The 25,373-nt window shown below is 43.3% G+C and overlaps 1 protein-coding gene across 1 annotated transcript in view; it reads left to right on the top strand.

Moving 5' to 3' along the window:
• The first annotated feature begins 246 nt into the window (after positions 1-246).
• The window catches only part of LOC147233627 (transcription activator GLI2-like), a 68,631-nt gene continuing 43,504 nt past the window's right edge, over positions 247-25,373 (top strand). Inside the window, exons 1-2 of the mRNA XM_086147417.1 lie at positions 247-361; positions 7,146-7,250. Coding sequence (XP_086003543.1) covers positions 247-361; positions 7,146-7,250 — 220 coding nt within the window. The remainder of the gene's footprint in view (positions 362-7,145; positions 7,251-25,373) is intronic.

Here is a 25,373-nt window from a genome sequence, read left to right as displayed (position 1 = left end):
ATCCCCGCTGCTTCGGTGCGACGGCCGGCACGCGGTCGCCGTTTTATCCGTCGAGGCCGATAATTAAATGTCCTGATGCGCAGACCCCGCGCCGCCGCCGCCGCCGCCTCTTATTCTTGAACTCCATCTCAAGTGTCTTGTAATTAGCGTTCCTTTTAAGTCGGAGGACCTTCTCCTTGTCGGGTTGTCGTCAGCTCGGCGTAGGCGGAGGGCTGGTGGAGGAGGGACGTGGCGAGGACGTGGATCATGTCAGACCTTCTACTCGGCAGAGAAATACAACATGCGCCGCTGGACTCGCTGTACTCCCAAGACCGGGGACGCTACCGCTTCCCGAAAGAGCTAGTTTTAGTTTTCAAGTGGAGTAGGAAGACGAGGCATGGGGCAAACAGGGAGCGGGAGGTTCAAGTTCTTCACGGTAGGAATAATAACCACGGACTATCGGTTACAGAGCTTGGAACCCGCCTCACTTTGCAATTTAAAAACGACACTCCAGGATCCGCGAGAGGTATCTGGTAACGGCTGTGGCTTTTGAGCTCCACCGGTCACCTAAGTCACATGAGCTCCTCTGGAACCACGAGAAGACCCTGCGTCAGAGTTGGAGCTCAAATGCTTTGAGGAACTGAGGCCATAGTTCCTAGTTCTACATACCCGAAGAAGCAGCCTCGGGCCCGAGAAGAAGAAGTGCAGAAGTGCAATAGTCAATCTCGTCACCCTTGAACTCCCTGTGTTTTTGTACTTTCAGTCTGTATAAGACAGCGATGCAGTTGATGTTGTTTATGGAATTAAGGTCATTACATAACTACCTCTGCAGAACTGGGGAAGTCCTCATAGGCCCTGCAATCACCACTTGAGGGACGGACGTTCGGGCGCCTCCGTCGGACAGTTTCTGTCCATTTGCGCGTCGTTACGTTTGATGGGTCGCGTAGATTTTCATCCTTCAACCCTTCGTACTTTTGTCCTCATAACTGTCCATCACTGGACGACCTTTTGGGCCAGCAGAAGTGTGCACGACAACACCTGTTTCCTGCATTAACCACGCCCACTTTGGATTTCTGACCAATCCCACATTAGTTCTCAAACACCGCCCAAGAAACAAGTTCTGCCAAGTCCTTGTCCTTGACTTGTGAGAACCTCCGAACCGGAGCTTCGAGAAAAGAATGACGCCATCTTGCGAGGCCGTCGAGGCCTTGACAAGAACGGCGTCACTTGTCGGGCCCGAGAATACCGGATCCACTGCTCCATTGTTCATGCTTTGATGAGCTTGGACCAGCAACGGGTAGAAAGTGTGGAAGAAATGTGATGGTCAATGATTCAACCTCCATCTGAGTAGCTTAGCGCTCCACCGGTCGGGCGTTTTCAGTCTACTGGGAAAAACATGGCAGACTGCCGCTGGATCTCACATTGTTTTTGACCTCATGGGACCCAGAGCAGTGTTTTCCTGAAACAAACAGAACCCCTCCATCATACAGGTCCTCCAGTGCTATCATGTGCCCATCAGAGGTGCTAGCTCACCTGCTAATTGTCAGAATTTCCTACCACTTCACTTTCGCTCTCAGGAGCTAGTCTGGACGGGGTTCGCTGAAATAGCAACGCTAGATGAAATCACCGACTCACCGGTGGTGCCAGTTTGTAATGAGCCGACCAGCTGGTTGGAAAATGACTTGTATGCCCCGGTTCTGAACCGAAGAGGTGATTACATCCATTCAGCTATGTGGTAAAGAAACCAGCGTCTCGTGCATTTTATTGTGAACAGCTACATTTTCTGCCTTTTGGTGCGACATTGTATAGCAGAGCCGCTAGCTATCTTGAGTCTTGAGCAGTTAGCAGAGCGTTAGCTTGTGTGTGCAAGCATCACCCGGCAGCCGGATAGCCTGCGATGCTAATGCAGCTTTCATCTGTTTGCTAGCAGTCACAAAACAACATTAGCTCCTGCCGTTAGTATCCCTTGTATTATTTAATTTGCATTAGAAAACTACGGAGTCACGTTCTTCGTCTGTACGGATGGAAATGCTCGTTTATTTTCGGATAAATCAGAGCTAGCGGCGCATCAGAAGACTTTGCGAACATTGGCTTCCCGTTCGAAAGCGATGACTCTTCACACTGAATCAGATCCTTGCGATCCAAAACGCCCACTAGAGGACACGGAAAGGCGGCGCAGGAGTTTGAAGTACGTCCACAGGTCTCAAGTGTCTACCTGTTTGTTTTTGTTTTTTTAGAGGGGGTCCCCATCTGTCCTATCACTTTTTATCTACCAAAGGGCAAACAGGGAAAGAAACAAGGGTCTTCATCACGCGTGGCCTCTTGGGAATCCGTCCGCCGCGTCTTTAGTTAACAGTCGTGGAAGTCGGTATAAATCGAAATGTCACCGTTAGCCTCCACTTGTGTTCGGAGCCCCGCACAATAAACAACCCCCTCGCCATTCTATTTCCGACAGCGACCTGGGCCGCTTTTTACGGGACGGCTATTATTCAAAGGAGAATAGGTGTCGGGCCTCGCCATAAATTCCGGCAAGTGTCCCGTGGAAGGGGAGGGGGCGGCGGCGGAGGAAGTGACTCTCCGCGGTTTTGCTCCGTAGCGTCGTGACCTTTTGAGCGGAGACAGAGTCGTTTGTTCGGCTGACAGGAGCTGCTCTAATAATTCAGCGGGCAGCCAAAGCCGGTTTCATCCCGTGACGAGCAGGAGGGTGAAGGCGTGGGCATTGGTTTCCTCCTCCGGACGCCCCTTCCTGACGGATAATTCCTACTGCGTCACGGGACTCCTTCAGGTGACTCGCTTCACCTGAGATTAAAATACTGCGCAATTAATCCTGAAGCGAGAGAATCGTTCGCTCTTACCAGGGTTTCGGGCCGTCAAAAAGCCGTTAATTCGAATTTTTGCAAAAATGAAGGTGTTAAAGAGCATTAAAAAGCATCAAATCCAATGTCTGGCACAGGGGTGGGCAATTATTTTGGCTGGCGGGACACATTTCTGATTACATTTTTATGCGCGGGCCAACGACATATCATGTATATTAAACAAAATGAAAACTGCAATTTAGATATTCAATTTTTGGGACATTTTATTTCAACTTTAGAATCATTAACCCTCCTGTTGTCCTCATTTTCTGTATACACCCTGTGTCCAACACATTGACGGGTCATTTTGACCCGAGGACAACAGGAGGGTTAATGATCCTGTAAATGCACCGACATTATTTTGTATGTAATACATACAAAATTAAACAAAAGGAAAAGATATGGAGTTTCTGAATTCAATATTGATTGAAAATACTTGTTAAAATAGTCAAAGAAAATAGTTTGGCGGGCCGGAAAATAAAGCAAAACGGGCCTGATGTGGTCCGCGGCTGTAAAATCCCCAGGTTGGGTCCAGAGCTCAGGGGTCAAACTCTGGCCCGCGGGCTAAATTTGGGCCGCAGTGAAGCCGAACCAAAGGACTACAAGAGCTAGCCCGTTGCTAATCTAGCCTACCGCTAATACTACAAATCCCAGAATGCTTCGCTGCTGTTTTGGCACAAAAATCACCCTCTCCTCTGCTGACAGTCGTCATAAAAAGTTGGGAAACCGGGATCTTTCTGCACAGGCGGGAGGCAGAATTTCTGTTTCCATACAGAAAAGACAGAACCGTTCGGCAATGTGGCTGGAAACCAACATTAGACGACGCTATGAAAGCAAACGGCGAGACGAGGGCGAACACCTGGACGTGACTCGAGGGCGGCGGAAAGTAGAAGAGTTGACGAGAGGGTCGGTTTCGCAACCGACTGTGTTCAAAAAAGCCTTTTCACAAAGTGAGGCTGCTGGAAAGGCTAGTTTTATTGTGGCAGCAGAAATCCCACTAACGACCCGGTTCTAAGTTTTAGTTTTTCAATTTGAATTTGGATTTTGCACGCGTGCAATATTAAGTTACATATTGTAAAGTGTTACACTTTGCTTATTTCATATCCAGTTTTTAAGCGGATCATGTTTGGTCCCACATGAAGATGTTCATTGTTGTATCCAGAGGAAGATTTTTTTTCAATAAATATCAATGTTGGTTCGCCGCTTTGTCCCACTTTGGAATTTTGTCCCACTGTGTATTTGAGTTTGACCTACACTTGATGGGACAAAATATCGATGACGCTATTATAAACATTTGATCACGATGGCGTGATGATCGAAAGGCAGAAGCCTCGGATTATAAATAAATACTTTGTTAAATTAGTTTAAATGGGATTAGCTGATACCAGCAGACAGGCATTGCTCGCATCGGAGGGTAAATGTGTCAGTAATGGAAATAATATCCTCATAAAATGAAGCTATATTTATAGGAGATATGATGAAGATACTTATTATCATTAACAATAATAGCAATGATAGAAAAAGTGCAACAATAACAGTTATAGCCATAATAATAAACAGTACAATAATAATAATAATGATCAATCAAAAAATGATGACAAACAACAACAACAATAGCCGCCACCTTAACAATAACAATAACAACAATAGTAATGGAATCTATCAGAGGGACGGCACATGTTCGATGTTTTGGAGAGAAGGTCAGAGAAGCCAGACTGAGATGGTTCGGTCATGTACAGAGAAGAGATAGTGAATATATTGGTAGACGGATGCTGGAATTGGAGCTGCCAGGCAAGAGGTCTCGAGGAAGACCAAAGAGAAGATTTATGGACGTAGTGAGAGAGGATATGAAAGTAGCTGGTGTGAGAGAGGAAGATACAGAGAATAGGGTTAGATGGAGAAAGTTGACTCGCTGTGGCGACCCCTAACGGGAAAAGCCGAAAGAAGAAGAAGAAGAAGAAGTAATGGAATAAATGCAGAGTAATGTTAGACAAATAAAACTGTGATGTGAATATATGTTCGCAGGGTGTGTGTGTGTGTGTGTGTGTGTGAGCGTGTTGCTCAGAGGAGATGTGACTTATGGTCCGTATTTGTTTGCGGGTGATTTGTTAGATTTAAGGAAGTTGTTGATTGAAGTCATTTTTCTGCTGCCATTGTTTTGTCATTGAAGATCATTTGAATCTGATCTTGCTGATTTCTTTGCAAATTTCTTTGACTTTATTTTATATGAAGTAAGTCATCTATTTATTTGCTTATCAATTTTAAAAGTGTCAGGAGATATCTCAATATCCTATTTTTTATTGATATTCTTGTCATTTTTTCAAATTTTTTTAAATCCATTTCTCTCTGACTTTTTGAAAGAGAAACTTTAGCAAATGAATGACAGTCAAATATAAAATGATATCTTAAAAAATATCAGGAGATTTGCCGGTCATTCACAGTCCCTGCCTGAAGTTAGACATTTGTTGACGTGCATGATTTTCTTTTAGTTTCACATTCATTCTTAATGATACGGCTACTGTAAACATTTTAGATTTTTTTGCTGTTTTTTTAATTATATTATTCAAATATTAAAATATTTTGGTGTGATTTTGGTGTCAGCACATGCAGCTATGTCAAGAACAAAGAATTTCAGAAGAGCATTTCATCCATTCAGATCTAGGATGTGTTATTTTAGTGTTCCATTTATTTTTTTGAGCGTGCATATACACCCATTAACACACCGGACACGGCGTAACCGTCCCTTTTGCCAAACTCCGAGGTAAAAACACGTCTAGAAGCCCAATCCAGGCCGTAAGCTGGCGCTCTAAAACAAAGAAGCAGGCAGCTAGCAGCAGGCTAGCAGCAGGCTAGCAGCGGGCTAGCAGCAGGCTAGTGGCAGGCTAGCGGCAGGCTAGTAGCAGGCTAGCAGCAGACGTGGCAGGCTAGCAGCAGGCTAGCAGCAGACGTGGCAGGCTAGCAGCAGGCTAGCAGCAGGCTAGCAGCAAGATAGCGGCAGGCTAGCAGCAGGCTAGCGGCCCACTTACCTGTATGAGCCGCCAACAGCCTGCAGCTCAGCGTCGGGGTTTCGATTGTACGTCCTACATCTTCGGGTCCAGGACACCTCAAGAAGGTCCCTCCATGCTACATAGCTGATCCCAAGTTCAGGACATATACATATCTTCACCCGCTTAAAATAAATGCTTTTTTCAAGTTTTTCAGGGAACACGAGTAAGTGATCCATAAGTTGGTTCAGGAGTTGATTTAAGCAGAAAAAATATCATTTTTGTCAAAAATTACTCATGCAATTGTTTTAAGAAAGTTGCGATACGCAACCTATATACATACACCTAGATGTATACATATACACATACATGTACTGTACATAAACATATTTATGTATATATATATACTGTGCGTAAACATATATATACACATACCTGTACTGTATATAAACATATATGTATACACATATACTGTATATATATATATATATATACACACACACACACACACACATATATATATATATATATATGCACACACATACATGTACTGTACATTAAAAAAATATATATACACATACAGGTATGTATACTGTACATAAATATACATATATATAAATGTACATATATATACACCTACACACATACATATACGTAAACATATATATACATATACATACGATAAAAAAGACATAAATATACATATAAGAATACGTAATAAACATATATATGACTATACACATACATATAAATATGCAGATACCTAAACCTATAAATCCTTATAGACACACATTTAGATATATGTATACGTAAACCTATGTATATACACATATATATACATATAAAAATCTATACAAACATACATACAAAGGCATCGAGATATATTTTTACATATTGTGAGCCCTGCAGGGAGCGTCTGAAAGGAGAAGATAGAGTCCACGATCATGTATGTGCACGTACACATGTACTAAACACACACATTTTACTGCATATATACGGTTGGTTGTACTCCTGTAAAGATTTTACTGCACGTATGCAGAGCCGTGCGGTTCATAATAATGTAAAGGCACGTAAATGCACTGTTTCGTCTCGGTCGAAACAGATTCTCCCTTCTGGCACGTTTCTATTTGTTCACCCGACGAGCCCTTTAAAAAGTAAAAACTTATTTTGTACCTCATCCATCAGTAATACGCAACTCAATAAAATAAAGGCCCGGCAGTAATAAAATATTCTCAAAGCACGAAACGGCGCGACTCTGAATATTAAACGCTTTGAGGAGATAAAAGGTGTCAGCGGGAACGTGAAGATAATCTGTGTCTCCTTCCAGGACGGCGGGCCATGGAGACCTCCTTGTCCCGGGTCGCTCAGAGGAAGGACAAGATGGACGGCAGCGGGTTCAGGGACGTGTTGAAGAAGTCCTCCGAGGCCAGAGGTGAGTTTCCATGGCGACACCCGGTCGTATCTTAGACCGATCGGAGGCCGGGTTGCCGGCGGTTACCTCATTTAACCGGCGTGGTTCGTGCTTTTTACACGACGGCTTCATCATCCGAGACGGAGGGGGTTCGCTGGGAGGGACGGTCGGTCCGTCGCCGCGATCGACACTCGCGCCGAAGGCTACGTGCTAATAGCTGAAATGAGACAATAATAACTTCATAAAAGAAATAAGAATGGTGGACGTCCGGTGTTTCCCAACCTTTTTTTTTTTCAAAAAATGAAACTGTAGCGTCAATTTTTACTTGCTGTGAAATCTGGTCCTGTTTGCTGTTTGAACACAAACTAATATTCTTGCAGGAACTGAGGAGAGACAGCATTCATCTGCTCTGAGTCTCTCGCTTTAAAATAAAATAAAATAAAATAAGATAAAATGAAACAAAATGAAATGAAATGAAATGAAATAAAATAAAATGAAATGAAATGAAATGACATACAATGAAAGGAAATGAAATGAAAGGAAAGGAAATGAAATAAAAATAAAATAAAATAAAATAAAATAAAATAAAATAAAATAAAATAAAATAAATTAAATTAAATTAAATTAAATTAAATTAAATTAAATTAGATACAATGAAATGAAATAAAATGAAATAAAATAAAAATAAAATGAAATAAAATAAAATAAAATAAAATAAAATAAAATGTAAAAGTCTAAAGTATAATCTATAAAAAACAGTCACATCATATTTACCAATATACAAAGTGGCAAGGTGATGTAGTGCAGTAACTGATTAGTGAGTTATTGTGTTGGGTTATCAGGTAGGAAAAGATTTCCTGTCTCTTTCCATTATTTCCGTTTAATGGATCATTTTTGGACCAATTTTTCCACGGCACAGCGGTGGGGAAACACTTATTTGGCGATTAAACTGTGTGGTTAGTGATTAATAATCAGAATAATAAGAATAATAGGATGAGGTTTTGATGTTATCCCCCGCTTCGTGCTGATTGGCTCTTTTCTTCAGTTTGTTGTGGGTATTTTCTTTTTTCAACCACTAGCAGGTGCTAAAGATACTTAAATATTGTCCTCATCTGAGGACAATATAGAAGTAAAAACACGTGCGCAAAGATTAATGTGGACTCATGAGAATTCAATGCGAATAAATTGAATTTGCTGTTGAGGTTAAGATTTTTTTCAAATTGTCAAAAGCTTTTTCCAATGTCCTTAGAGATGTTTTCGGGAAATAACTGAACATTGTCTGGGAATTTTGTCTGAAAGATGTTTGTTTGTAATGTTTTCTTGCTTTTTAGACATATCTTATTTCCAATATTCATTGGAAAAGTCATTAAATACATTTTCCAACTAGAAATTTCTAAGTTAAATTTAAGGAAATTCGCCGTCTCCACATTTGAATTCAAACGTGTTCATGTCCTTTCAGGTTCATTTTGAAGTAAATCAGGTATCATTTTGTCATTTTTTTTCCAGTTAGAGATTATTAGACGCCGGCTGGCAGGAAGGTTACTCGCGCTTTTTAATCACGTGACATTTTATCGGGGATACGGGGTCATCGGGTCAAACGGCGGGGCCCGGAGCGCCCCCTTGTGTTTTAATCAACCTGACGAGGCGGCGCGGCGGCGAGGCGGCGAGGCGGCGAGGCGGCTGACGACGCGACGAGCTGACAGGAGGCGAGGAGGGGCAGGTGGGAACAAGCCTTTGTGTTGTTGAACTAAATGCAGAGCGATGGTCTCTCGCCTCGGAGAGAGAACCCATGTTTTAAAGATGTCGGGGAGCGCGTGATGAAAGCCGGGCATAATGAGGCTGAAAGAGCTTGTTCTCACCTCCAGAGTATAAAGACCATGAATTACCAAAAGTAGAAAAGGACGACACGGAGCCGCGGGGACCGACGGGGATCCAGAGCTACGACGCGCCGCCTTTGAAATGGAGATTAAACGTGTGATTTGGTGACATTAGGACAGTAACGAAGGGCCCGGTGGCCTGTCGGGCTGCAGAAACAACCATCAATTCATAAACTAGTTGGCGTGTTTGGGTTTGTAACTTTGTGCATCAACACGATTCACATGCAGAATCAGAGGGAAATTACTTTTTTGTTTTTTTGCAATATATAAAAAAATATATATATAAAAATAATACAAACAAAATAAAAAGAACGGTAATTATATAAAAAAAAAATAAAAATATAGTTAAAGGTATGTAAATTTTTTTTAATATATTTTATGTATTTTTATTAAAAATAAATAAAAATAGATGTAGCGTGTATACATGCGTATTTACAAGTACATGCATATGATTCTGTTTGTGTACAAGTAGGGGAATATTTATTACACAGAAGAAAATGGATCTGATGCACATATTGAGAATTATTGTGCATGATGATTCCACCGACAGCCGTCCGGAAGGAGCGTCGGCAAACAAAAATCGGAGGAAATTGTGGAAGGAATCGCATTTTTGAAAGCGGCGACCAGGATGACGCTCCAACTCACTTTAGAAAGAGTAGAAAAGAAAGTAGAAGCGCCATGAACAGTTTACACGCCTCGCAGTTTGCAGGAAATCACCTCAAAAATACTGTCATCTTAAATTGCAAAAGTTAATTAAAATACATTTGGTTAAAAAAAAAAAAAAAAATGGATTAAAAAAAAAAAAATCCCAGCATAAATGCATGTATATATGTCCATCCAATTAAAACCTCCGAGGCCGCCCTCCTTCCCTCGGACGCCGTTTAATCAGCCCAGATTTTCCAGAACCTTCCTGAAACCTGTCCGCTCCTGCAGCGTGTCACACTGGTGTGTGTGTGTGTGTGTGTGTGTGTGTGTGTGTGAAGGCTGAGGTGACGCGCTGATGAAAGCGGCCTGTAATGAGGGTAAAACGCCGCGTTCTCACCTCGGAGGGCGGCGTGCTGACGGGAGCGCCGCCGCCGCCGCCACGCCGGCCGTTTGAAATGGAGATGAGTCGCCGGAGCCGCTCCTCCTCCCCCCGTGAGAACGCCGCGTCCCGCCACCATGAAGGAGCCGCGCATTAAATGTTGATAAGGGACGCTTTTACACGCCACGGCGGCGGCGTTCCACGCCGTCCTCGTCAATATTTGAACACAGGCCGACACACACACACACACACACACACACATTTCAACAAACCGTCGACTGATTATTCCTCGTACGTATTTGGGCGGATAATCGATGTATTTACAACACGGGCGTCCAAACGTTTTGCAAAGAGGGTCGGATGTGGAGGGACGAACATTAAACGCAAATAAACTATTTCATGACATTTTTGATTGTAAATGGCAAACTTGTCATGGTTTTACCCAAATCACTGTCTTATAATTTAATACCACATAAGATGAGGAAAAAAAAACATTTGATTATTATTATCATTATTTAATATCATAATACTTACTTAATATTATTCACTATTAAATGCTCACTATGAATATCTAAATTCGAAAGACCCTAACCGTGATATTATTGATTGAGGTCCAGATGCTCCTTATCAAAGAGGAGAAATGCAGTGTTTTTTAATATTTTGATTTTGGACTCGGATTTTAAAAAAAATATGAAATAGAAAAACCGACCGTATTTGATTTTATTATTGATTTTACGACAGATTTGCGGGCCGGTGGAAATGTGGACACGGGCCGTATTCGGCCCGCGGGCCGGACTTTGGTCGCACCCGTCTTACAATAATCCACAAATATACCTTGCGGGATATGAAAGTCTTTTTTCATGGCTACCATGGCAACGATTCACTTTTAGGACTTCCCAACTATTGAGAAGTACATTGTTTTTTTTTTTTTTCGCTAACGCTCACATCGTGTTTATTCACTTTGCTGCGAGTTTAAGATGAATTAGCGTCCGTTGGCGCCAAGGTGACTTTTCCCGAACCGAGAAGAAAGGCTGTTTATTTTGCGAAAACGAAGCCTCGACCTTTGACCCCGGCGAGGTTTCGACCGCCGATGCGACATCCTCCGTATTCCTACGTGACCATTAGCGACATCCGCCGCCGACTTTTTAATCTCTCCCCCTCCTTTAAAAAAGCGAAAAAAGCCACCCTTCCATTACTCTTCGTCTGGTTTCCATCTCAAAACAAGCCCCGGATTCTGGCCGACCAATCAGATAGGGGCGCGGCTGCCACCGTGTGGAGACAGAGCAATCACTTACGGCCGTAATATGCATTATTATTCCTGTTGCCGCCCGCTGATAAGTGAATATGCAGCGGCGGATGAGACGGGGTCCTTGAACCCGAACGCTTCCAATCCGCCGCGGCGGTTTATAGCCCGGGATGCTTTACCGTCTGGCTTCGGAGGCGCTGTCACTGAGTCACGGCCGCCTCCGTTCTCCGCCGGCGCCGCTTTATATTCCCGCCTGCCGTTATTTATTTACCGCAATTTCCTCTCTATCAGAGGACGGGGCTAATGCCCACTTTTAATATGTTATTTACACATAAAACAAGGTGTTTGCCGCGGGCGTCTGTGTCGGGGGGGTCGCGGCGGGCGGGGCAATGAATGGGCCCGCCGCCCCTCTCCGATCCGTTATATCACACTTTAACAATCTGGACCGCTAATAGAACCATTTATCACGGCGGCCCGCCGGCTTCCCAGAGGCCGCTATGGAAATGGGCTGCGTATAATGAAGCTCCGCTTTGGAAACGACAGGCTTCCCACTCAATTAGACCCGACTCAGGTGCCGCAGGATCAACCGCCCCCCCCCTGGGGGCCCCCAGACCGTCACCCGCCGGCGGACCCTCGCTACAGCACCGGCATCCAAATCCACCATCCTGAAAGAATTCTTTTTTTTTTTTTTCCCCCCCCCCATAATAAATGTTTTCTTGTTCGGTGTGACACGATTTCTTAAAAATACCATCCAGTTTTTTTTTTTTTTTGTTTTTTTTTTTTTCCCCCAAGACTTCAATTTGTATGAGGACTTTTTATGTTAATTATTAAAAAAAAAAAAAAAAATTGGGGTTTCATTTCCTGCCTTGAAGTCCATTCTGTTACTGTCAGCATGGACTGGACACACAGGCATGGAGAAGACATGAAATGAACAAAATAATAATAACAATGCAAATCAGCAGTAAAGTGCACTCTTATATTTAACAGTAAACGTGAAGCGTAAAGTGCAAAGGTCAGGAGGTCGTACCACGAGGAGCAGCGGCGTTCCAGTCCAGGGTTCGGTTTCCTCGCAGGAAAGAAAACAGCGGGAGCCACGCGACCCTTCGGAAATAGAAAAATGAATTAACGCGGCATCTTTTTTTTTGTCTTTATGCTGTGTAGAAACAAAATATGTGTTTTAAATCAATGAACAACTGCGGAGAAAAGTCGATTCCTGCAGGCGACAAAACACTTTGTCGAGTCGAAGGTTGCTTTTAAGCAAAATACTCTTTTTTTGTATTGATGGGAAAAAACAACTTCAATTATTCACCGGCTGCAAACCAAAAATGGCGTCCTCTCTTTTTTACTTCCTCATAAAAAATATAAAAAAAAGGTTAAAAAATGCATGAAAATGTAGTGAATAAAGCAGATTTTAATGAAATGATTATTTTCAAACGCCACAGTGTAGATTCTACACATAGCGTGCATGAAGAAGCCTGTTTTCGGCGGGTCGAAGCAGCCAAGAACGAAAACGGTGAAAGGGAGCGGAGGGGGTTTGACTCCCAGGGCCCGACTTTATTTTCCAGCTGACAAATAAAGCCCTGGCACGCGGTGAAGTTATTCTCTGGTCGGGTCTCCTGGCCCGAGCCGCCGCCCCGGCTGCCGCTTAATGGATTCAAACGAGCGGCAGGATTTCCTGCGACAGGCCGCATCTGTCTGCCGCGATTGAAGGCGTCTTCGCCGGGCCGGGCCGTAAACGGCGTGATGTATGTGACCATTTGCGGAGCGGCGGCCCTGGAGAATTAGAGGCGGCCGGCGTCGGGATACAAATGCGCCTGTTTATACACACAGAAGTCCTGAAACGCCGTTATTGAAATGTGATTTATGTTTGCTCACATTTACACTTATTGCCTCTCAGAACAAAAGTCCGGGCCGACGGGCGCCGCGCTCATATTCCAAATCGGCCCGATCACGCCGGTGCGCCCCGACCTGGAAGTGGCGCCTTCCTGCTGGCGGCCCCGGGGGCCCCCGGGGGCCTCCGGACGCTCCGCCTGCGCTTTGCCAATTATCTGATGGTTTTTCTCACAACTGCTTCCTCATCCCTCTCTGGTTCACCTCTTTTTCTTTTCTTTTTCCGATACATTTCGTCACTATTTTCAGATACTTTCTATTTTTTAAGCATTTTAAGCTCCTGCAGATTTTCCATGTGATGTAATGATCTCTGCTGGTGCTCCAACCCTGAGTTGGTCATTCTTTCTGATGGGAAATCTGGCGTATAAGATAAAATGAAATAAATAAAGTAAAATAAAATAAAATGAAATAAAATAAAATAAAATAAAATAAAATGAAATAAAATAAAATAAAATAAAATGAAATAAAATAAAATAAAATAAAATAAAATAAAATCACTAGCTTTTATTATTGCTTCTTTTAAATAGATCGATCCCTTATTATATATTTTTTTCTAATTTAAGCCCCATGGTAGAGATCTATCTATCGATCTATCTATCGATCTATCGATCTATCTATCTATCTATCTATCTATCTATCTATCTATCTATCTATCTATCTATCTATCTATCTATCTATCTATCTATCTATCTATCTATCTATCTATCTATCTATCTATCTATCCTTTTATTCATTGAATTATCCATTTTACTTTTACCATCATCAACCCATACATCTTTTTCTTTTTTTTTTTAATTTCCTTGTAATTTTTGTTAATGTTCACAGAAATGTTAGATTTTTTCTTCTGCCTGGATTTTTTTGAGGAGGTTGTTACAAAGTGAGGTGTTTCCAGCTCACCTGGTCGGATGAGCATAGATGTGCGTGGGTGTCTGTGGATCAGGCGTCAGACGGGGGTCCGGGCTTTGCCAGGGGAGTCCACCCAGGACCCGGGACCCGAGTCCACCCGGGTCCCGGGAGTCCACAGGGGTCTGGGAGGTCGTCGTCGGTCGACGTTGGTCTGGTAAAGAGATTTTGTCAGTCGGGGTGGGGGGTGCTGATGAGTCGGGGGGTCTGTGGGGAAAAGGACCCCCAAGGCTAGGACGACCCCCGGGGGTCAGGAGGACCCTGCTGGGGGAGGGGGGCCACCTTCGCCCCCCGCTGGGGCCGAGACAACAACTACTGCCATCTGTCAACGTCTTCCTTCACCTGCTGCAGGAAGCCGTCCCAAAATCAGCATAATAATAAGGTTAAAAATAATGATAATTGAAAAAATAAAAGTAAAACAACATTAATAATAGTAATAACAATAATAATAGCAACCACAACAACAACAACAACAACAACCACCATAATAATGATAATGATAATGATAATGATAATAATAATGATAATAATAATAATGATAATAATAATACTGAGGATGACGATGATAAAGATAATGATAACAATAACAACATCAGTAATAATAATAGTAATAATAAGGAAAAGGACAATGATGATGATAAACAACAACAGTAACAACAACATTAATAATAATTATAATAAAAGCAACCACAACAACAACAACAACAACAACAACAACAACAACAACAATAATAATAATAATAATAATGATAATGTTAAAAATAATAATGAGGGTGAGGATGATAAACATAATGATAACAATAACAACATCAGTAATAATATAAATAACTGTAAGGAAAAGGACAATGATGTTGATAAACGACAACAGTAACAACATTAATTATAATAGAAACCACAACAACAACAATGATAATGATAATAATAATGGTAACGATGATAAAGATAATAATAACAATAAAAACATCAGCAATAATAATAGTACTAATTGTAATAATAATAATAAGGAAGAGGACAATGATGTTGATAAACAACATCAATAATAATAATGATAATAATATTAATAATCGTTAATAATAATCGTTATAATTATTAAGTAAGAATAATATAATAATAAATTCCAAAAGAATTGGATGAAATTCATTGAAATTGTATTTGTAAATTTGAATGAAATTGTAAAAAAAAACGAAAAAAAAACCACACATTTGCAAAATCGTCTCTTAATAAAAAAGAAAACTAGCGTGAGACTGAATGGCTTCCCATTGACCCACAAGAGCTCGAAGATCTGCAGCCATTCAGCCCGACGAGTTCCCAAGGCGTGGCGGACGGACGCAGATCAGAGCAGGAAACGCCGGCGTCGGCGGTCGTCGAGCGTCATGGCGACGGGGAGTGGGAGGAAGGAGAGGAATTTAAAAAAAAAAGAAAAAGAAAAACACAGGCCGGGCTTTTCCTCGTTAGCTGCCTGCAGGCCGGAGGCTCATTAAGCAGCCGTTTAAAGGGGAGAAGAACGTGGCCTACATTCTGAAGGATTTAGACACTTTGTAATGTAAACTACCCTCTCAAACACTCTGTTTGTTGCTTCATTTAGTAAGAAATACCGCATGCAGGAGAAAAGGATTTTAGGGAAAAATACCGGCAATATTTTGGCGGTAAAAACACAATATTTGCAGAACCAGATTTATTTTTACAATGCCCTGAATACTATCCAAATGTCATTCGTTATGCAATGGGAATAAATAATAATAATAACAATAACAGAAATAATAACTATAATACATTTTAATATTTTTAATAATAATACATAATAACAATAATAACAACAACAACAATAATAATAATAATAAATTTGTGATAATGTTAATAATAATAATAATGTACAGTAATCTTGAATACTACTACTACTACTACTACTACTAATAATAATAATAATAAATAATAATAATAAATATAATAGTAATAAATATAATTAACATTTGATGAATTATTCAGCATTAAAGTGATTTGTGAAAATTCATGAAGACCCTTTTTGATTTTTTTCTAATTCAAATTAGGTTTTTTAAATTTTTATTATCTTTTTTAAATGGAATAATTTATGGCTATTAGTCAGTCCCCTGAGACAGCGTCGGTTCAGGATCTTTTCATTTGAAAAGTCGAGATTGGTTTGGGCGCTCAGAGTGTCGCGGGCTCTGAATTATACGACGGAGCGTCGGCGACGTCTGGAGACATTAATCTCCCGCCGCCGAGACGACCCGCCCCTATCCGGTCCAAAAACAACAGGCTTAAGATCCCCGAGATTTACTCCTCCTCTTCCTGGCCTCCCTCGGGCCGCTCTCGGCGTCCCGGTCGAGACGTAGAGAATAGATTTTAAAGCTGACGAAACCCAATCACGCCTAAATCGCTTTCGGATTTGCTTTTGTTGCCGTGGCAGGAGTGGCCGAAGGCTGAAGGGGAGCCGGAGGAAGGAAGGGGTTCTGCAAATTGTTTGCTTTTTTTGTCAAAAAACTTCAAATCAATGATCGAACAGCAAAAAGAGTCGTTAGCCGTTCGCTAGCATGTGGAAAAAATAAGCCGTCGTCCGGTTTCGTCAAGGAGATGTGTTTCAAAAATTCAACAATAAAAGGTTGGATTTCAATATTTTTAAAAATTTTTGAAGCTGTCATTTACTACTCATATCTTGATTGTTGCCGAACTTCATTTTCGGTAAATTCACCTATTTTATCAGAGCATTTAGCGTCGAATTTCCGCCTTTTTCATCCCAAACATTCATCCACGAGTTTTGGAAAAAACAAGTGACTCCACATTGGTGATTTTGGTCGATCACGTCGTTCCCATTTCACTTTCACCCCTTGTTTACCTGCAGGGGGAAAAGAAATAAAGGTAAATGAATGGACTTTGTTTCCTTGCTGCTAGCAAGCGGAGGCGTGGTGTCCTGACGCTGGGCTGCGTCCGTGAGCTCGCAGCGAGACGTGCTAATTGCCTTGTAAGTAGAGCACCTGGAGATTAGCAATAACAGCTAATTAGCGATGCTAGGCTAGAATTCAAAGGGTAAACACACAGGGTGCTGTTTTTCTTCGGACGAGAGGCTCAGGTTTCGTAAGTGAAGCCCGACTCGCCCAACATGTGACTTTTTTTCCTTTCCCCCGACTCGAGGCTGAGGAATATTTTCCCTCGTAAACGGCTGAGGTAACTGCTTCCTCATTAGGAGCCCGAGAGAGAAAAAAAAAAAAACTATTAAACCTTTTTAGAGCTGGAAATGAAGTCAAACACTGGGGACGCCTTGACTTGTCAATAAAAACCCGGAGCTGAAAACGGACGTTTGGAGCTTTGGAGGGACTCCAGTGGAGACAGGAGATGACGTTGCCGAACTACGACGGGTTCCTGATGTTTATGAATCGAATGCGTTTCTGCGATGAAATCTGGTGATCTCCTCGATACCTCATTCCCTGACAAAGTGCGGGCACCCTTCCTTAGACGGATAGATCCCTATTCTTCGGTCTAAAACCAAAAAGTAGTCATTTCGGGCGATTAAAAGAGGTTAGGGTTAGGGTTAGGGTTGGGGTTAGGGCACTTTCACCAATGAAAGTGCGGAGGGTTCGACTCTGCAAAAGACCAACATGTATGTTTCTTGATTTGGGACATGACTCTCTCTGACTTGTACTCTTCCTGATCACTGCATTTGCTGAAGGACGCTCTTGACCAGCAGGACGGCGTAAAACTTCTTCCGAGTTCGGCGTGGATTCATCCTAGTAACTGCCAATCTTTGCCACGACTAAAGCACTTTATATTAGAGGGAACAAAAGCCTCTTTTGCACTGGAGGGACTTTTTGTAGCTGCTCTAACCTTTTCAGGAGGTACGCCTCTTCTTTGTGCAGCCCTAGGCCCTGGGACGCTAGCTCCGAGAAGCCTTTTAGCTCTAACTCCAAGCCGGGGTCTTTCGACGATTCCACAGGAAGTCATTTGTCCTAGATGCTCTGTGATTGGTGGAGCTCATAAGCCTCACCCATTACCAGGAACTCCTTCAAAAACTATTGTGGTCTCTAGTGAGCTGATGAAGTGGTCCAAGCTCTTGAGGTCTGCTACGCCGCTTGAACCCATTTGATATTCCATGGTTATTGCTGAACATGGTTGCCATGGCAACCTCGTTGGAGGGGTTTTCCTCGTCCTTGCGATTGTTTGTCACACCAGTCCCTTTGGGTTCCCTTGCTACCAGGGACAATGCAACCCCCTGGAGGAGGCCAGTTCCTGGGAGGAAATCCAAGATGGACAGTTCTTAGAATGTTCTTTAGGTACTTTTATGATCTGAGAGCTTAAACGTAGTCAATATAATCGACCCAAAAGGTAGACTCACATCCAGACAAGGATGTAAAGGGGTAACGCCACCTTCCTGAGGAGGGTGACTTCGGTCGCTAACCAAGTCAGCAGAGACACCTGCATCAAAATCCCCGACTCCACCTGCAGATGACGCTTCTCCAACTTCTCCACAAACCAAAAGCGGAGCTTCGTTCATCCTCGCAAGCAACTGAACATCCCACGGCCAAAGCCATCCCGACCACCCATGCTCACCAGGACCACCAGGACGCACCTGGATGCCGTGGTTTGGCTGAAGATGGCACCGGGTCCACTCGCTCTTCTGGTCTTGCTCTACTCACAAGATAAAGAAGAAGCGGTGGAGGCCACCTCATACGTGAGAGGAACAAGCTTACATCAACTGGGAGCTACCCTTCTCTGACAAGGATGATGATGGAAGAAGAAGCAGATCCAAGGTAGAAGAAGATGAAGATGGGGCCGTCTCACTCATGAGGCCGAGTCACCCGCCGTTCCCCTGGATCCAAGAAGAAGAAGAAGAGGAGAAGGAGGAGGAGGAGGAGGACCGGATGGACTCAAAGGGTGAAATAGGACAAACGGTGAGAAATGGAGTTGTTTAACTGATTCATCTGGTTGGTCTAATGAGTTTCACCAGAAGAGTTTCCTGACCTTCTTTCAGTCCGCGGCCGCTCGCCTTCGCCCGCTAATTAGCACGCCGCCATCGGCCGCAAGACAAAGCACATCAGGGACAACGATTAGTCTAAAAGAGCTATTAGCTTCCCGGGGACGTTTGAAACAAACACACAGGGAGGAAACTCCTCGGTGGGGAGGAGCTCGTCCTCGTTCCTGCAGGTCCTCCCGATGTTCTCACGGCTTCCTTGCACAGAAACGGCAGCTCGGAGGAGCATTTCGTTCACTCCGACACAGAAATCCAATCTCATGACCTGCGGATTTCCTGAAAACACCGTTAGCCTTCTGCTAACTCCAGAGCGCTCCCTTATCTCTGCTCTTGCAGTTGGTTTGTTTTTGCGCTGATAAATATTTCGGTGAATTCAATTCTCGTATATTTGAAAATTCTCGGCTACAGTAATTTCTGGACATTTGGGCGCACCTGAATACAACCTAATAAATAAATCTTTGTGTACATATAAGGGCCGCACCTTTCTATAAGCCGCAGGTGTCCACGTTGTAACAAGAGATATTTAAATCTGGAAATCCTTTTTCCCGAACAGTGGCTGTAACACGGCTGGTGAAAAAGATGAATAATAATTTCCTTTCTCCTTTTCCAGCCGATGTCTACCTCGGTCTTCCTCCCGCGCGCTAAAACCGTTGAAGTCGTCTTCTTCGTCGTCGGAATTGGACGACCTCAGAATTTCCCTCTGGTTTCGTCGGTCCGAGGTGACGAGGCTAAATGTTATGGTCCCAAAATACCCAAATTAGCCGTTTTGTTGTTTAAGCCGCAGCATTCAAAGCGTTGGGACAAAGTAGCGGCTAACAGTCTGGAAACAAGGGTAGTTGTTGGTCTCTAATGATGGATGAGAAGGTGAAAGCTTGGTTTTTCTCGATGTTCCAACTCTTCCTGAGTCAAGCGGCTGATGGAGGCTAAATGTTTAAAGCTTGTTAGTCACCGAAAATCCAAATTGTTTCATTGTTGAAGCCGCAGTTTTTTAAAGCGTGTGGAAAAAGAAGCGTCTTATAGTCCGGACATTTGAGGTGACCTTTTCCTGTCTTTTTATTTATTATTTTTGTCTATTTTTACATCCTACTCAGGTTGCGGTGTCCATATTTGTTGTTGTTTTTCACACTTAAGTCAGTTTTTCCTTCTTTTTTTTTATCTGGGTCATTTTTCACCGCTGTGTATTTGTGTATAAACACACACACACACACACACACACACACACACACAGAGCAACTTAAGAGCAAACCATGGCGTAGAAATAGCTATTGATCGTCGTCTCCGGCGCTCGACGGTGGAGAAGCCGGAAGGAGGGGGACGAGGAGCGGCTTCAGACAGAACTATAATGAGGAAGAAAAGTGAATCAGGCTGAAAGACAAACATGATTAGCCTCCTGGTCGGTGAGAATCCTTCATCCGTCACCCGGACGATGATTGATCCTCCTCCGGGTCGCCCCGGGCCGGGGGGGGGGTAAGGGGGGTGTCGGAGGGGAGGGTTCGCTAATGGAGTTACTGGCGGAGTCTTTCTCCTGACTCGCTCCGCCCACGGAATCCAAACCCTCGCCGTTTCTTCGGTTGAACAAAGAGCGGGTCGGCCGTCGGAACACTTATCGTCATTGATTCGCGATCGATAATCAGATGTAATCACGCCTGATGGGATTCACGGGTATCGGCCCGCTACTCCGATAGCGCCGGGGTATCGGCATGAAGACGAATATTCCCGATGCACGTGCGCAGAATCCTTTTTTTATTAGTCCGACAGGAAATAATATTTGCTTAGCTGTAGGATTATTTTTTATATATTTACATTAATCCATCCATTCATTTTTATATATTTATTTTTTATATTATAATATTATGTTATAATCCCAGCCCTTGTGTTCTATTTATTTTACCTTGATTCATTTTTAAAATGATTATTATTATTATTATGGTTGTTGTCTTTGTAAATGGATTTGCTGTTTTTAAATGTTTTCAGACATGAAGAGTGTCGGTTTCATGGCGCTAAAGGGGTTGGCATGCAGGAGGGTGTGTGCCGGGGGGTAGAGTGATAAATGAGGCGTGGGAAACTTCTTCTTGAGGTCAAAGGTCACGAAGAAGCGCCAACAGAGCTCTAGTTTGACCACTTCCTTCTTTTGGGCTTCTCCCTTCAGCGAATCCTCCTTCGAGCGTTCTTGTCCAAACCATCTCGGTCATCACTTTGTCTTAGTCATACATGTCCTGCACCCCTGTGACAAACTCTTGTTACTCTTTTCGGCTTTTCCCTTCAGGGGTCTCCACTGCAAATCCACCTTCTCCATCTAACCCTATCCTCTGGATCCTCCTCTCTCACACAAACTACCTTCATATCCTCTCTCACGACATCCATCCATCTTCTCTTTGGTCTTCCTCCTGACCTCCGATTCCAGCTTCCGTCTACCAATATATTGACTATGTTGATCATGTACATGATCCAACCATCTCAGACCTTCTCTCCAAAGCATCTACCTTATGCCGTCCCACTGATGGACTCATTCCTGATCCTCTCCATCCTGGTCGCTCCCAAAGAGAACTTCAGGATCTTCATCCCTGCCACCTCCAGCTCTGCCTCCTGTCTTTTGGTCGTTGTCACTGTTTGTAGAGCAGGAAAAGGAAAAAAAACATGAATACATCAGCTGCCCAGTTAGGGACGGTTGCTAGATCATAAAAAGTATATAACTACCAGGGCTTTGGAATATTATATCATTATATTTGGTGAGAGCAGCCATGCTGTATGCTCAACTACAGGAGAGTTTGAAAAAAAATTGCACACTAAAAGTGGCCCAAAAAGAAAGATCATTTATTTTACATTTATTTTCACACAAAAAAAAACGTCATCTGAGGAAGAGCCTATGTTTGCTCGAAAACCTCATGTGAGAATAAGTTGAGTAAAATAAATGATCTTTCTTTTAGGGGCACTTTTGGTGTGTGGATTTTTTTGTAAACCGCATATCGTATATAATATTATAATATATATTCCCAAACATGAGGTCTACTTGAGGTTTCAATGAGTGGTTGGATGTTCAAAAATGCTGCGGCAACTCGGCAATAAATACTTCAAATCGAAGAAAAATCGACTTAAAGTGCCCGACTGAGCAGACCTGGTATTTTACGGCCCGCCAAACTATTTGCTTTGAATATTTTAATAAGTATTTTCAATCAATACGGAATTTAGAAACTCCTTATTTTTTTCATTTTCTTAGTCTTGTATGGATGATTACATACAAAATAATGTCGGTACATTTACGTGATAATTAACGATTCTAAAGTTGAAATTTTATTTAAATTGGAATTTTCATTTTGTTGAAGTTACATCATACCAAGTTGGCCTGCGCAAAAAACATGAAATAAGAAACGTGTCCCGCCAGCCGAAATAATTTCCGACCCCTGCGAGAAAGAGAATTCGTCCCATCGTAAAAAGCCCCGCGGCAAATTCAAGCGATTTAATTTCCCGTAAACTAGACAGACGGAGATCCAGCGGGTGTTGTGGCTTGTGGAGGAGGACCGACATGTGACCAAGAGCCTCCGGATCCCCGTAATCAAACCCCCGGAGCTCCTGGGGATTAGTGGATTCACATAAACCCCGGGGCGTCTGTGTTTACGGGACCTTCGGAGACGTGGCGGCGTCGGCGGGCGGATCGGACGTCCGCACTGAGGCCGGCCCTGTCATTTCACCCTCGCCGGCGCCGAGGAAAACAAAGAGGCAACAGAAGGACTGGATGGCAAACTGTAAATATATTCTCTCACACTCAGGATCATGTTTTATAATCCATACAAGCAAATCCACCATCACCGTTTAAAACTGGTAAACTCCACAAAAGCACATTCTTATGTCTTTCTCAGATGAACCCACGGTTATGACGTAACCACTTCTGATTATATATATTATATCCCGACAAACTCCAACTTCTCAGGAAAACTACGAACAACGTGAGATGAAATTAGAATTCCCGTAGAGACTCGCAGATGTGACGCATCCATGCCGACTTTCCTCTAGTTTACGGGACCAACCGATGGACAAACAAGTAAATGTGAGGTTTGTAATGGCAGTGGTGAGACCAATGATGTGCGCTCTACAAACACTGAAGATGACCAAAAGACAGGAGGCAGAGCTGGAGGACCCAGAGATGAAGATGTTGAGGTTCAGGGCGGAGAGGATCAGGAATGAGTCCATCAGAGGAACGACACATGGTAGATGTTTGGGAGAGAAAGATGGTTGGGTCATGGACAGAGGAGGGATAGGGAATATATTGGTAGACAGATGCTGGAATTGGAGGTCTAGAGGAAGAGCAAGGAGAAGATGGATGGATTGGTGGAGGATATGAAGGTAGTTGGTGTGAGAGAGGAGGACCCAGAGAACAGGGTGAGATGGAGAAGGTGGATTGGCTGTGGAGACCACTGAAGGGAAAAGACCAAAAGATAACAAGAGTTTGTCACAGGGGTGCAGGACATGTATGACCGAGACAAAGTGATGACTGAGATGGTTTGGATCCAAACACTCCTCTGTTCCGGTCCAAACCATGTTGAAGATGTGGGTTGAAGGTTGCTGAAGGTGAAGCTGCCAGGCAGGAGGTCCGGAGGAAGACCAAAGAGAAGATGGATGGAGGTCGTGAGGGAGGATATGAAGGTAGTTGGTGTGAGAGAGGAGGATCCAGAGAATAGGGTTAGATGGGGAAGGTGGATTCACTGTGGAGACCCTGAAGGGAAAGAAGAAGAAGAAGAAGAAGAAGAAGAAGAAGAAGATTGATCAATCACCAGCCAAGTCCACAAGTGGACATTCCTGCCTCGGCAGATGTTTTTGGACCCTCAGCAGACGCCATTTTTAACACCACATCGACCCACATCGGGCAACATCTTCAATTCTTATTTGCCATCAAATTACCGCAAATTCTATAGTTTCCTTCTCAGGTTTCTTGTTTATAATTTATTTCTCAGGTTATCCGTAATGCACTTTATCCTCGTGTCATTCAGCCCAGCTTTGAGGTGATTGGACTCTTTAAATGAATAAATTATAAAATAAATCAACAAATGATGACAGAGAGACGGTAATATCTCAGCACATTCTCTTTTATGTATCTTTTATGAGCAGAGCTCTGAGCTCATAGCAACGTCCTCAAAAGGTCCAGGAACTTCTAGAAAAGCCAAAACTCACCTTCAACTTTTTTTTTTTTTGTTTTGTTTTGCCCCCAAATATTTGTGGGGAAAACGAATCACAAATCAAATTAAAGTGAGCAAAAGTGAAGAAAAAAAAACAAGAAAAGAAAAAAAAAGGGTAAAAGTAAGTCAATAAAATAAATACATGAATAAATAAATAAATGAATAAAAGGACAGATAGTTAGATCGACCATCTAATAAATAAAGTAAAAGTAAGTGGATAAAGGAATCAATTCATTAACAAATAAATAAAAAATATACAAATAAAAGATAGATAGATAGATAGATAGATAGATAGATAGATAGATAGATAGATAGATAGATAACAAAAGTCAGTGTTTGTAATCAGACAGTGTTAAACTGGGGGTTGTTGCCAAGGGGCGGCACCTGCGTTGTATTCATCACCACGGTAACGGTCTCATTAAGACATCACCACAAGGTAATGTTGCCACGGTTATTCTTAGCTCTACACACACACCCACACACACACACACACACACACACAGAGCGCTCTGGGAGCAGAAGCGGGTGTGTAATCTAGCGAGGGTCTTGGCTCGTCGCCCCTCTTTCAGGGGGACCCGGAATCCGCGGCCCCCCCCCCCCGGCCGGCGGCGGCGAGGTAATATGGATGTTCGGCGTGGAGCGCGGTGACAGCCCCGCCGCCGCCATTTAATTCAGCGTGTTTTAATTATCGCTGGCCTCGACAGCAGCCTTTATCATGGCCGTCCGGCGTGATAATAAACTTCAGCTCGCAGGTAATTCCTTAATCTGGACAAACCTGTGTGTTAAGCAGCGCTATTAAGGCAGGGGCCGATAAATCACGCCGCGGAGGATGGGGGTGATTACGACGCGCCGCAATCACTCTTTGCACCGCCCTGTATTTTAAGCGAGCAAATTACACAAACGGAAGGCTAAGAAGGCGCCCGAGCGAGCGGAGAGGCCGCCGCCGCCGCCGCCGCCGCCGCCGCCGCCCACTCACCTCCAGCCCGCTGATGCATGGAGGTTATTATGACGTGACCGGAGCCCGGCTGAGGGGCCCCCGGGCCGCCGCCTCC

The sequence above is a fragment of the Fistularia commersonii genome, chromosome 6, assembly GCF_037954325.1.
Source record: "Fistularia commersonii isolate RoL2024-O1a breed Wild chromosome 6, RoL_Fcom_v1.0, whole genome shotgun sequence".
Classification (NCBI taxonomy): Eukaryota; Metazoa; Chordata; class Actinopteri; order Syngnathiformes; family Fistulariidae; genus Fistularia; species Fistularia commersonii.
Note: the sequence above shows the minus strand (reverse complement) of the source record. Positions and strands in the feature narration are given on the sequence as shown.